The sequence below is a fragment of the Hypanus sabinus genome, chromosome 8, assembly GCF_030144855.1.
Source record: "Hypanus sabinus isolate sHypSab1 chromosome 8, sHypSab1.hap1, whole genome shotgun sequence".
In the NCBI taxonomy this organism is placed as follows: domain Eukaryota; kingdom Metazoa; phylum Chordata; class Chondrichthyes; order Myliobatiformes; family Dasyatidae; genus Hypanus; species Hypanus sabinus.
In genome coordinates this window covers 151261744-151276162 of record NC_082713.1, presented here as the reverse complement: position 1 = coordinate 151276162, position 14419 = coordinate 151261744, and the positions used below count along the sequence as shown (strand labels likewise).

Sequence of the window (14419 nt, the reverse complement as noted above, 5' to 3'; positions counted from 1 at the left end):
GGTCCTCTTGTCCTCATCCACCACCCCACCAGGGATAGGGTCCTCTTGTCCTCATCCACCACCCCACCAGGGATAGGGTCCTCTTGTCCTCATTCACCACCCCACCAGGGGTAGAGTCCTCTTGTCCTCATCCACCATCCCACCAGGGATAGGTTCCTCTTGTCCTCGTCCACCACCCCACCAGGGGTAGGATCCTCTTGTCCTCATCCACGACCCCACCAGGGGTAGAGTCCTCTTGTCCTCATCCACCACCCCACCAGGGGTAGAGTCCTCTTGTCCTCATCCACCACCCCACCAGGGGTAGAGTCCTCTTGTCATCATCCACCACCCCACCAGGGGTAGGGTCCTCTTGTCCTCGTCCACCACCCCACCAGGGATAGGGTCCTCTTGTCCTCATCCACCCCACCACCAGGGATAGGGTCCTCTTGTCCTCATCCACCCCACCACCAGGGATAGGTTCCTCTGGTACTCATCCACCACCCCACCAGGGATAGGGTCCTCTTGTCCTCATCCACCACCCCACCAGGGATAGGTTCCTCGTCCTCATCCACCACCCCACCAGGGATAGGTTCCTCGTCCTCATCCAGCACCCCACCAGGGATAGGGTCCTCTTGTCCTCATCCACCACCCCACCAGGGATAGGTTCCTCGTCCTCATCCACCACCCCACCAGGGATAGGGTCCTCTTGTCCTCATCCACCACCCCACCAGGGATAGGTTCCTCGTCCTCATCCACCACCCCACCAGGGATAGGGTCCTCTTGTCCTCATCCATCCCACCAGGGATAGGTTCCTCTTGTACTCATCCACCACCCCACCAGGATAGGTTCCTCTTGTCCTCATCCACCCCACCAGGGATAGGTTCCTCTTGACCTCATCCACCACACCACCAGGGGTAGGGTCCTCTTGTCCTCATCCACCACCCCACCAGGGGTAGGTTCCTCTTGTCCTCATCCACCACCCCACCAGGGATAGGGTCCTCTTGTCCTCATCCATCCAACCAGGGATAGGTTCCTCTTGTCCTCATCCACCACCCCAGGGATAGGTTCCTCTTGTCCTCATCCACCACCCCACCAGGGGTATGGTCCTCTTGTCCTCATCTACCCCACCATGGGTAGGTTCCTCTTATCCTCATCCACCACCCCACCAGGGATAGGTACCTCTTGTCCTCATCCACCACCCCACCAGGGATAGGTTCCTCTTGTCCTCATCCACCACCCCAGGGATAGGTTCCTCTTGTCCTCATCCACCACCCCACCAGGGGTATGGTCCTCTTGTCCTCATCTACCCCACCAGGGGTAGGTTCCTCTTATCCTCATCCACCACACCACCCGGGATAGGGTCCTATTGTCCTCATCCATCCTACCAGGGATAGGTTCCTCTTGTCCTCATCCACCATCCCACCAGGGATAGGGTCCTCTTGTCCTCATCCACCCCAGCAGGGGTAGGTCCTCATGCACCCCACCAGGGATAGGTCCTCATCCACCCCACCAGGGGTAGGGTCCTCTTGTCCTCATCCACCACCCCACCAGGGATAGAGTCCTCTTGTCCTCATCCACCCCACCAGGGATAGGTTCCTCTTGTACTCATCCACCACCCCACCAGGGATAGGTTCCTCTTGTCCTCATCCACCCCACCAGGGATAGGTTCCTCTTGTCCTCATCCACCACCCCATCAGGGGTAGTGTCCTTTTTGTCCTCATCCACCACCCCACCAGGGATAGGCTCCTCTTGTCCTCATCCACCACCCCACCAGGGATAGGTTCCTCTTGTCCTCATCCACCACCCCACCAGGGGTAGGTTCCTCTTGTCTTCATCCACCCCACCAGGGGTAGGTTCCTCTTGTCCTCATCCACCACCCCACCAGGGGTAGGTTCCTCTTGTCTTCATCCACCCCACCAGGGAGAGGGTCCTCTTGTCCTCATCCACCCCACCAGGGATATGTTCCTCTTGTCCTCATCCACCACCCCACCAGGGATAGGTTCCTCCTGTCTTCATCTACCACCCCACCAGGGATAGGGTCCTCTTGTGCTCATCCACCACCCACCAGGGGTAGGGTCCTCGTCCTCATCCACCACCCCACCAGGGATAGGGTCCTCTTGTCCTCATCCACCACCCCACCAGGGATAGGGTCCACTTGTCCTCATCCACCACCCCACCAGGGATAGGGTCCTCTTGTCCTCATCCACCACCCCACCAGGGACAGGTTCCTCATGTCCTTATCCACCACCCCACCAGGGGTAGGTTCCTCTTGTCCTCATCCACCCCGATAGGGTCCTCTTGTCCTCATCGACCACACCACCAGGGATAGGTTCCTCGTCCTCATCCACCACCCCACCAGGGACAGGTTCCTCATGTCCTCATCCACCACCCCACCAGGGGTAGGTTCCTCTTGTCCTCATCCACCCCAACAGGATAGGGTCCTCTTGTCCTCATCGACCACACCACCAGGGATAGGTTCCTCTTGTCCTCATCCACCATCCCACCAGGGATAGGGTCCTCTTGTCCTCATCCACCCCACCAGGGGTAGGTCCTCATGCACCCCACCAGGGATAGGGTCCTCTTGTCCTCATCCATCCCACCAGGGGTAGGGTCCTTTTGTCCTCATCCACCACCCCACCAGGGATAGGGTCCTCTTGTCCTCATCCACCCCACCAGGGATAGGGTCCTCTTGTCCTCATCCACCACCCCACCAGGGATAGGTTCCTCTTGTCCTCATCCACCCCACCAGGGATAGGTTCCTCTTGTCCTCATCCACCCCACCAGGGATAGGTTCCTCTTGTCCTCATCCACCACCCCATCAGGGGTAGGGTCCTCTTCTCCTCATCCACCACCCCACCAGGGGTAGTGTCCTTTTTGTCCTCATCCACCACCCCACCAGGGATAGGCACCTCTTGTCCTCATCCACCACCCCACCAGGCATATGGCTCCTCTTGTCCTCATCCACCACCCCACCAGGGATAGGGTCCTCTTGTGCTCATCCACCACACCACCAGGGGTAGGGTCCTCTTGTCCTCTTCCACCACCCCACCAGGGGTAGGTTCCTCTTGTCCTCATCCACCACCCCACCAGGGGTAGAATCCTCTTGTCCTCATCCACCACCCCACCAGGGGTAGGGTCCTCTTGTCCTCGTCCACCACCCCACCAGGGGTAGGATCCTCTTGTCCTCATCCACCCCACCACCAGGGATAGGGTCCTCTTGTCCTCATCCACCCCACCACCAGGGATAGGTTCCTCTGGTACTCATCCACCACCCCACCAGGGATAGGGTCCTCTTGTCCTCATCCACCACCCCACCAGGGATAGGTTCCTCGTCCTCATCCACCACCCCACCAGGGATAGGGTCCTCTTGTCCTCATCCACCACCCCACCAGGGATAGGTTCCTCGGGATATTCGATAGGTGTCTTGATGCTAAGTCTCAATGCAAAACATCGACTCTCCCTTTGCCTGCACCGAATACTGACCCACTGAGTTCCTCCAGCAGCTTATTTTCATTTAGCTCCAGATTCTAGCATTTGCAATCTTCTGTTTCCATTTTAAACCTTATCACGTGCAAATTTTTATACTCTGCAAAAGAAAAACTGATAAAGCTCAATTTTAAGTCTGCTTTTCAAAACTATCACTTGTTTTCGACCAATTTTGATAAAGATCATAATTTTGTCAAATTTTGTCAAATTTTACCCTACAGCATTGTTTTATTTCTTGCAGATACATTGTATTTTACTCCTTTATTCAACCTATAATCGTGCTTGAATTATCACTTCTAACGTTATTTCCAATAAATTCTTGTTGTTTAGCAGACACTTACCCAGCAAATTGGTGACTCCTGCATGCCTCGAAGTGATCCTAATTTATCTGCACCTGAGAAAGGTGGGGCTTGTGCTAATGTTTCTTATTTTACATTATTTTACAACGGTTAGCTGTTGTACTGGATTAGTCAATGGAGTACAACTTGGCCAATCTGAAATTCAAGAATAAAAATAAAAATTAGAGTATCTAACTTTGTAGGATGTATCTAAAACTATTATAGAATTTCCACTCCACTGCTCAATTGGGGAATCACAGGATGTGGGGTTTGTGCATGTAGAGGTGTTGGTGGTGAGGCAGAAGATCGTTCATAATTCTAATTAATGTTAGAGTTCTTACAAAGAGCTGAATGGCTTACTTTAATTCCTATTTCTTTCACTTTCTCCACTCTACTGGGATGTCTGATCAATATGTTGATAGCTTTTGTGTAGAGAGTACCGTTCCCTCTAAGCTGCATGGGTGCGTGGCTGTAGAGTAACTGAAGTGTTGCCGCACTGTTGGAATTTTCTTTTATATTATGTTTATTAAAGTGCTGCACAGTCTTCAGGCCTTGTAAAAATAAATAAACAAAATAATTTCCTGCTCAGGCCAATAGTTGGTCCATGCAGCTGTAAGAAAAAATATAATGTTGATAGAGTGTGTGTACCTGAAACCGGTTTTAAATATGTTTCCCCTGCTTCATCTGTCAAATTCCTTCCATTCAATTTTAAGTTATATTCTCAGATGGTTTTTCACTTTCTTATAATTGTGTATGTATATTGATATAATTACTCTGTGCGCTAAGATAAGTTTTATCAGTCTTTTCTTGGGGGAGTTTAGATAATATACACATTTCTGAATGTGCAACTCTATGGTAATATAATAGAGAATTATGAATGTCATATTGCAAATAAAAGAAAAGTAGATTAGAAAATTAGATTAGCAGATGTCTTCTGATTTGCCAAGCACTTAAATTTTAAAAGATTAAGGGGAAATTGAAGGCCTGAAAATAGCCATTTTGTCTTGATGGAATGTTAAAAGTCTCAATCACCACTCCACTCCATACTAATCTCTCCCACAGAGGCAATACAGGGCTGTGGCGGACAGCATCCCACTCCTAGAGGTAGGTATAGTCATTGAGAGTATATGACTATATAGATGCCATAGAACTGTTATTTGAAGTTGCATTCCTGCTGGACATTGATAATGGAGGAATGAGACAACAGCAAGTTCCAGTGGAATTGTTCCCAGTCTTAATCCAAATCCACCAGTCCCCGAGCCACATTTCTCCCACCCTTCACTATTTGGATCTTTCCATTTCCTTGCTCCTATTATCCAAACCAGTACCTACTGGCATAGCCCTGTATGCTCAACAACCTGATTGTTTTATAATGTTGTCTATTGTGCCAAAAAGTCACAGATTAAGCAGATATTGTTAAAGCCACCAGAGACTGAAGAACACTGTTCTTCTAGCTTCCTAACTTAAAAGTGGCAGAGCCTCCAACCCCTCCCATCTTAAGTAGTCTTCTGTTCTCAAGACAGGCATGGGACCATTATATCAAAGTGCTTTCTACATATTGGCAGATATTCGTATAAATATTTTCAGGATGTAGTACTAGTCAATTTACAGCTGTGATGGGCCGTATTAAAATACTAGCTAATTTGCAAGAGCACTTGGTATGCTGTCTTCATCAGAAAACTCTTCATAAAAGGACACTGAACAAACGTTTACCAGAGATATCCAAAAATATAGTCAAAAAGGGAAGAGATTTTTGAGGAGGAAATTATAGAGCTATGGGATTTGGATAAAAGAAGAAATGAAAAGTGAAACAAGGACAGTTAACCGTTCCAAAGTTGTCAGAATGACCTGGGGATAGAGGAAGTTAGAAATTTATAAATGGGCTACGTCCTAAAGAGATTTAAACATAAAGATAAAAAAGTTTAAGTTGATGATATTCAAATATAGGGAACCAAATAGATCAGTGTGCATCACTATGATCCACTAAAACAAATAATAACTGTAACTGTATAATAATGTAATACATTTAATTAGGGACATGTTTCACCCCACTAAACAATGCACATATTCTTCCATAGTAATGAACCCAACTCCAAGTAGTTGGAGCCTAGACAGTGGTAAGGAAGCGCGACCCTGTGTACCAGACAATGCAAGACTGGTGTCTCCTCCTGTCCCACCCAGACCAACACAGACAGGTAAAACGTCACATAGTTTAACTCCAGGTTTTGGAATCTACAAACCATGGGTATTTTGATATAACCACTGTAAGTTAATTTTATAGAAAACTCATAGGGAAAAATACAAGTAAATACTGCTCGTAATTTAGTCCATCAAAGGCAATTTCCATGAAATTCAATTATGCTTCGCATTCATTTGCTTCGCCATAGTTTCAAGATGTTTATTAAGTGTTTCGATGAATTTGTTGTGTGTCCTGGAGTGTATGGACTGGTGGCAGAATATCATTCTCATAACATCAATCAGAGACTTTAAGAGTACCAGATGAAGTTTATGTAATTTGGATAATTTAATTAAGTTTGTATTTTTTTTCATTCCCATGTCCTCATGATGCAGCTTAACTTCATATCCTGCTCATAAAGACTACCTGACTCCTCTTTCAATGTTCCTATATGATATGGACTGTAAATTCTCATCCACCCATTTGGCATCCTGATAATCACCTGTTCCAAGATACTTGGGCATGATCATTCCACCTTTTAGTCTAAAAAATATCAACGAGATAAAAAAACTGTGTTGACCAATCACTTTATGCATTTAACTTATTTATCCATTGTCTCTGGCTTTCGTGACCTTCTTTGCAATTTGTCGTTCAATGTCAAATATTTATTATCACTGCACTTGTGCTGCTTTTTGTCACGTCTATCCCACCATAATTATTCAGGGCTCCAAAGTTTCCTCCCACAATGCCAACCACATCCCTTCCCTCCAACTTCAGCCATAAACATTCCGTTCCTCTGCCTTTGCCTTCTTAAACATCTTTCTTCATCCCAGCATCAATGCCTTCAGATGTTTTACCTCTATGCTCCCAATATTTTTTCTGAAAATCTCCTCTTCTGTTCTGTATCCATAAAGTTTTAAGACATTCCAATAAAACTTCCTTTGGTTTAAATCATAGAATTGCACAGCAAAGTAACAGGCTCACCAAATCTATGCCAACCATTACGCCTATTCATCCAAACTCTGGTTGCCTGCACTAATTCCATGTCCCTCTATGCTTTATTCATTCGAAGTACTTGTCCAGATGTTCATTCCAGATGTCAATTATTATTTGTGTGAAAGCATTACATCTCAGATCCCTCTCCCTCTATTTAACTAATCTTAGACATGCATACCATGGGGGACAGACACAGCCTTTCTACCCGCTCCATGTCTTTCATTATTTTATATACCTATATGATTGTCACCATTCAACCTCCTCTTCTCTAGAGAATACAGACCTAGACTAGACAATCCTGTTGCTTCTCATAACTCAAGCTCTCTAATCCAGGCAACATACAAGTGATATTTTTTCTGTACCCTCTCAGGTTAATCGCATGTTTCCTCCAGTGTGCACACAATTCTGCAAGGGCAGCCTAACCAATGTTTTGTTCAACTGCAGTGTAGTATCTCAACTTTTGTACTCAGTGTCTCAGATGATAACGGCAAGCAGGCCATATATTTCTTCACCTTCCTACCTACCTGCATTGTCATTTCTAGGGAACTGTACATTCAGACTCGAAGGTCTTTCTTTTCAACCATTGTCTTATGACTCCAGAAAGCTCTTGGGAAAGTTTTTCTACATTGAAGACACAATATAAATGAACATTCTTTGTTTTAAGCAATCAGAGCTTCAGGATGAAAACACTAATCTTAAATTAATCCCATTTTTTAAATATTCCCTATAGTCTCATTAATTCCCACAAGATGTTACAACGTCTGTAGGTTCAGTACAGCTGTTATGGAGAAAAACTTAATAAACTTGTTAAATTTGCTGCAAGCTTTTTTTTAAGGAATCACCTTATTTTTTGAGAGGTGATGAGCTATCAATGAAATCATGCAGCACTTTGAATCAGATCTTCAAATAGTCAACACATCATCAATACCATTGAAGTTATAATTCTTAAAAAAAAAACAAAATTAAAACTCCAAGTATATGTTTATAAATAGTCATCTAGGTCCTGAATGAAGGTTTGTATCTCCAGACATTAGATATCTGGACTGCCTTTATCTCATTGAAATTATGATCTAAGCCATTCAGCTGATAAACTTGTGTGATCTTACAGGAGGTGAAGAATATCTAACAGAACCTGCTGTTTAATTCAAGGCACTTTAACTATGCACATTAAATTTCGAGGAAAATATATTCCACACAGACAGTTAAATGCTTTTGATATGGCTGTTTACTTAACAAGTACTAACTAAAAGCTAATCTGTAATCAAGAAAGGAGGATAATGAGCAGTTACTACTTATTTTTCTTGTTCCCTGCTCAGTAGGATGACCAAATGGGGAGGGTGAAGGGGTTGTTGGCATGTTGATGGAATGGGGGTGAAATAGTGAAATACGTAAGCATCCAATAAAGGAAAAATGGAATAACAAAGCAGATACAACTTGCCACTATCTCCATGTGTGTTTTTAGTACTTGGACATCTTATGTACAATCAAACTGAGTAAAACATGTTACTCCAAGAACTTGTCCTTTGTTAACTGCTTTAGTTTTGTAATGAACTATGAATTACACTAATTCCATTATGTTGCAGTAAATAATACTTTACAGATATCATTTCTCCATTGGAAAACCAGAATTTTTTTTTAATTTGCTAATACAGGTTCACCTGCAAAGACATACAGATCCTTTTCTCCACAGGCATTTGATACTCCACCTGCACTTCCCAGATCTCCTCATAAGGTATGGGTTTTGATTACAAAAGAAATGTATGTATTTCAGAAGGTGCAAATAATTTAACTTAGTGCTTTGAATATCAGAAGGAAAAATGCATCACTAATTTTTTAAAAAAAGAGTAAGAATGCAACTAGAAAAATAAATGAATCAGAAGTAGGAACATGATTACACATTTTTTCGCAAGTGTGGAGGATAGCTACATATAAATTATGATTTAAAAAATCAATTTAATGTATTTACAGATGTATGTTTACCAAGTTTATTGATTTATCCATCCATCTTGCCCAAGATGACACTGGTGAACCACAGCAATGTGTTCAGGCAGTTTACAAACCTTCTAAATATACTTCCTTTGAATTACACTCACTGCCGTCTGCAGCCTATAATCTCCCTTTAAGTAACATAATTTTGAATCATCTTAACAAACTAGCAATTTCACGATCTTCCGAAAGACTCTGCAGACTTGACTCTTGGGCACGATTCAAGTGCATGAGGGTACGTCGCTCCTGCTGACCGAGTGGGAGGAGGGGAGGACTCAAAGCCAGGATACAACCAAGGTGCATGAAACTTCGACCCAGCATCTTGTTAGCAAATATACAGTTGCTAAAGAACAAGATTGATGACCTCCAAGGTCATCTTACCTGAATTGAACTGAATATACCTGCAGTATAGCAGAGAAATAAGGAATTACTACATTCTCTGATTCACAGAGCCATGGCTCACTCCAGATACATCTGATACATCGGTAAGACCGAGGGCTTCTCAATACACAGGATAGATGGGGATGCTGATTTGGAGAAGGCAAAAGGTTGTTGACCGTGTTCCAAGATCGATTCTGTGGTGCTTGGATGCAATGGTCTTGCTGCAGTCTTGTTCCCCCAACCTGGAACATCAAAAGATTAAGTGCCAACTGTTCTACTTACCAAGTGAGTTCTCCTCCATGATCCGGACTACAGTTTACGTACTGCTGAAGGCCATTGTTAAACAAGAAGTTGATATATTGAAAGCCACCATCAGCAAACAAGAAACAGCTTATTCCGAAGCCTTTCAAATCATTGTTAGGGACTTCAGTCATGCTTGTTTGAAGAAATATCTGCCCCATATCATCAACATATCACCTGCAGCATCAGGGGTCCCAGTACGCTTGACCTTGTTGTACTACAATTAGAAATGCATACTATACTATGTCTGGAAATCTGATCACTTGGCTGTCCTCTCTCTATCTGCATACAGGTAGAGGCTAAAGATTCCATAGATGAAGACAAAAAACAGGTGGTTGCAGGAGGCTGTGGGATTACTTTGAGTTGGTGGGCTAGGCCATATTCAAGGACTCTTCAGTAGATCTGAACCAGTACACCACTGTTGTCACAGACTTTATAAAAACATTTGTAGATAAGTGTGTTCCCACAATATCATTCAGAGTCTTCTCCAACCTGAATCCCTGGAGGAACCATGAGATCCTCAATCTGCTGAGGGCTAGATCAGTGGCATTCACATTGGTGACCAAGTGAGGTACAAGATGTCCATGTATGATCTCCAGAAACCCATCTCATATGCAAAGTGGCAATTCCAGACCAAACTTGAATCACTTAAGGATGCTTGACAGGTATGGGAGGGCTTGGATGCTATCACCTCCAACTAAGTGAAAGCGAGCAATATAGGTGACAATAATGGTTCACTTCCAGATGAGCTAAATGCCTTTTTCGCTCATTTTGACTGTCAAAACATGGAGGCATCTTTATGAACTCCCAGTCCCAGATGACTCTGTGATTTCAGTCAGTGAGGCTGACGTGAGAGCATCCTTCATGAGGGTGGATCCGTGGCAAGATACCTGGCCAGGTATTAAAGACCTGGAGTGTTCTCTGATACCTTTAACTTTACACTTTGGCAGCCTGAGGGACCCACCTGCTTCAAGCAGGTTTCAATTATACTGGTGCATGTGAAGAAAGTGGTAACCTGCCTCAATGACTATCATCCAGTAGCACTTACTGTATATCCACTGAGATGAAATGCTTTGAGAGGTTAGTGATGAAACATATGAACTTCTGTTTGAGAAGTGATTCGGATCTGCTCCAGTTTGTCTGTTGAGGACCAGCACAACAGGTCCATAGCAGATGCCATTTCATTGGCTGTTCACTCAACATTGGAACATCTGGACAGTGAGGATACACACATCAAGATGCTCTTCATTGACTACAGTTCAACATTCAATAATATCATCCCTTCAAAACTAATTAATAAGCTTCAAGACCTTGACCTCAATACCAACTTGTGTAACTGGATCCTCTTTTTCCTCACTTGCAGACCCCAATCAGTTCAATTCAAAAGCAGCATCCCCTCCACAATCTTCTTCAGCATTGGTGCACCACTGTACTGTGTGCTTAGCTCCTTGCTCTGCTTGCTTTATACTTCTGATTGAGCCTAATCACAGCTCCAATACCACATATAAATTTGCTGATGACACCAGTGTTCTTAGCTGAATCCACGGTGATGAAGAATTAGCATATAGGAAGGGGATTGAAAATCTGGCTGAGTGGTGCCCTGAAAACAACCTGTCAGTCAATGTTAGAAAGTGCTGATTACTGACTTCAGGAAGAGGAAACCAGAGGTCCATGAGCCAGCCCTCATCAGGGATCAGAGGTGAAGAGGGTCAGCAACTTTAATTTCCTCTGCGCTGTCATTTCAGAGGATCTGTCCTGGGTCCAGAACGTAAGTGCCATTATGAAGAAAGCATTCTATCTATGCCCATCATAAGCTTTTAAACCTCTGTCAAATCACCCCTCAGCCGCTGCTGCTCCAGAGAAAACAACTCAAGCTTTTCCAACTTCTCATTAGAGCACATGATCTCTGATCCAGGCTGCATCCTAGTGAACCTCTTCTGCACCCTCTCCAAAGCCTCAGCGTCCTTCCTATAGTGGGGTGACCAGAACTGTGTGCATTGTGCAATACTCCAATACTGACTGAACTAGTGTTTTATAAAGCTGCAACGTAACTCCCTGACTTTTGAATCAAGACCTCAACTAATAAAGGCAAGCATGCCATATGCCTTCTTAACCACCCCACCAACCTGTGCGGCCACTTTAGGGAGCTATGAATTTGGATCCCAGAATCCAACTGCTCATCAACACTGTTATCTTGCTATTAACAGTGTACTGTCTCATTACACTCCACTTGCTGTCTCTACCTATATCTGCAATTGCTCTATATCCCACTGTATTCTTTGCCAGTCTAATGCACTATCCACAACACCACCAATCTTTATATCATTTGCAAACTTATTAACTCACCCATCTACATTTTCATCCAGGCTATTTATATACACCAAAAAACAACAGAGGTCCCAATACAGGTCCTTCTGAAATACCATTAATCACAGACTTAAAGTTAGAGTAAGTCCCTTTGACCACTACCCTGTCTTCTATGGGCATGCCAGTTCTAAATCCAAAAGGCCAATTCACAGATCCCATGCATCTTAATCTTCTGGATGAGCCTCCTTTGAGGGCCCGATGTCAAATTCCTTGGAGACAACAACCACAGATCTTCCTTCAGGGATCACCCCTGTCACCTCATCAAAAAACTCAAGTCAAGTTAGTAAGACATGACTTGCCATGCACAAAGGTATTCTGGCTCTCCATAATTAGGCCATAGTATTTTAAATGCTCACAAATCCTGTCTTGAAGAATTCTCTCCATTAACTTCCCTACCACTTTCTTGAGACTCACTAGTCTAGAGTTTCCAGGATAACCCCTGGTTTCCTTGTTGAATAATAGAACAGCATTAACTATTCACCAATCCTCCAGGACCTCGCTTGTGGCTAGAAAGAACACAAAGATATTGGTCAAGGCTCTAGCAATGTCATCTCTTTCCTCTCTCAATAACCTCATGTACATCCCAATGAGGCTGTTAGGACATCCATGTAATGCTCTTTAAGAGACCTAACTCTACCTCCTCATTTACCTTGAAATGCCCTAGCATATTAATACACTTGGCACTGATCGCCCTATCTTTCGTGTCCTTCTCCTTGGTAAATTCTAATGCAAAGTACTCATTTAGGACATCACCCACATCCTCTGCATCCAAATACATGTTCCCTCCTTTATCTTTGAGAGGCCCTACCTTCTCGCTAGTTATCCTCGTGCTCCTGATTTATGTTTTGAATCCCTTGGGCTTCTCTTTAATCCTACTTGCTAAGGACTTTTCATGGTCCCTCCTGGCTTTTCTAATTCTCTTCTTGTTCTTTTCTGACTTCTTTATAATCCGCAAGCACACTGTTTGGTTCTTGCTTCCTAAGCTTTACATACTTTTCCTTATCTTCTTGACTAAATTCATCACCTCCCTTGACATCCAAGGTTCTCTTATCCTGCCATCCTTGTCTTTCCTTTTGATTGGAACATACCTGTCCTATACTCTGAGTAGATGGTCTTTAAACTACCTCCAAATGTCGGATGTGGAATTGCCCAAAACCAGCTGTTCCCAATTTACTCTGAATTCCTGCTTAATGCTCTCATAGTTTGCCCTGCTCCAATATAATTCTCTGCTGCATGGTCCATACCTATCCTTTTCTGTAGCTATCTTCAAACTTTAAGGAGTTGTGATCACTGTTCCCTAACTGCTCACCTTTTCAAAAGTTGAGCCAAGCTCATTACCTAACACCTGGTCCAGTACAGCCCCTTCTCTGTAACTACATATTGATATACAAAACCCATCTGGATGCACCTAACAAACTCTGCCCCATCTGAACCTCTTGCATTAAGCAATTATCAGTTAACTTTAGGGAAGCTGAAGCCCCCATGACAACAACCCATTGTTTTTACACCTTTCCTTAATCCGCTTGCATTTCTGTCCCTCAATGTCCCAGTGGCTATAGGGTGGACTGTAGTACAATTCCATCAGAGTGATTGCACCCTTCCTATATTGAGTTCTACTCATATAGACTTTGGACAAGCAGTCCATTATGTCTTCTCTGAGTGCAACTGTGATATTACCTTTATTAATATCTAAAATATTTCAGGTGTAATTTTAGTTTTGAAAAAAATCAACTTGGATTTCACTACTGCAGTAATTATGCTTAGTACAGCATCTACCACCATTAAGGCTAAGGTGTTGGTATGTTTATTGTTCCTGATGTAAGCATTTTAAATTTAAACGTGTACATCAGACATTGTCTACTCTCCGTTGATTATTCTAATGCAAATCATCAAATACAGGTGTAATTAAACTCTTATATTTTAGCTGTGTGGGAAAATATTTGCAGATGCTCATCTACAAATTATTGCGCACGCCTTTCTAAATAGTTAAATTATTACATAAGGTGCCACAGTCGTGTGGCGGTTAGCATGGTACTATTACAGCTCGCGACGTTCTGAAGTTCAGAGTTCAATTCCAATGCCGTCTGTCAGGAGTTTGTATGTTTTCCCCATGAATGCCTTGGTTCCCTCCGAGTGCTCCAATTTCCTCCCACAGTCGAAAGACATACTGGTTGGTAGGTCATTGTAAATTGTCCTGTGATTAGGCTAGTGTTAAAATAGGTGGGTTACTGGACAGTGTGGCTCGTTAGGCTGGAAGGGCCTGTTCTGTGCTATACGTTCTAAATAAATAAATAATACTAAATATAAACTTTTTGCTTAAAATAATGCTAAATATAAATAATTATAAAAGATTACATTTATAAAATATCAAATGCTGGACGTCCAATTACATCCACCAGCATCATCAAAC

General features: G+C 43.6%; 1 protein-coding gene across 1 annotated transcript in view; it reads left to right on the top strand.

The window, feature by feature from the left end:
- The window catches only part of dock4 (dedicator of cytokinesis 4), a 370374-nt gene that overhangs the window by 348759 nt on the left and 7196 nt on the right, over positions 1-14419 (top strand). The window contains exons 49-52 of the mRNA XM_059978246.1: positions 3796-3868; positions 4866-4907; positions 5882-5998; positions 8628-8707. Coding sequence (XP_059834229.1) covers positions 3796-3868; positions 4866-4907; positions 5882-5998; positions 8628-8707 — 312 coding nt within the window. The remainder of the gene's footprint in view (positions 1-3795; positions 3869-4865; positions 4908-5881; positions 5999-8627; positions 8708-14419) is intronic.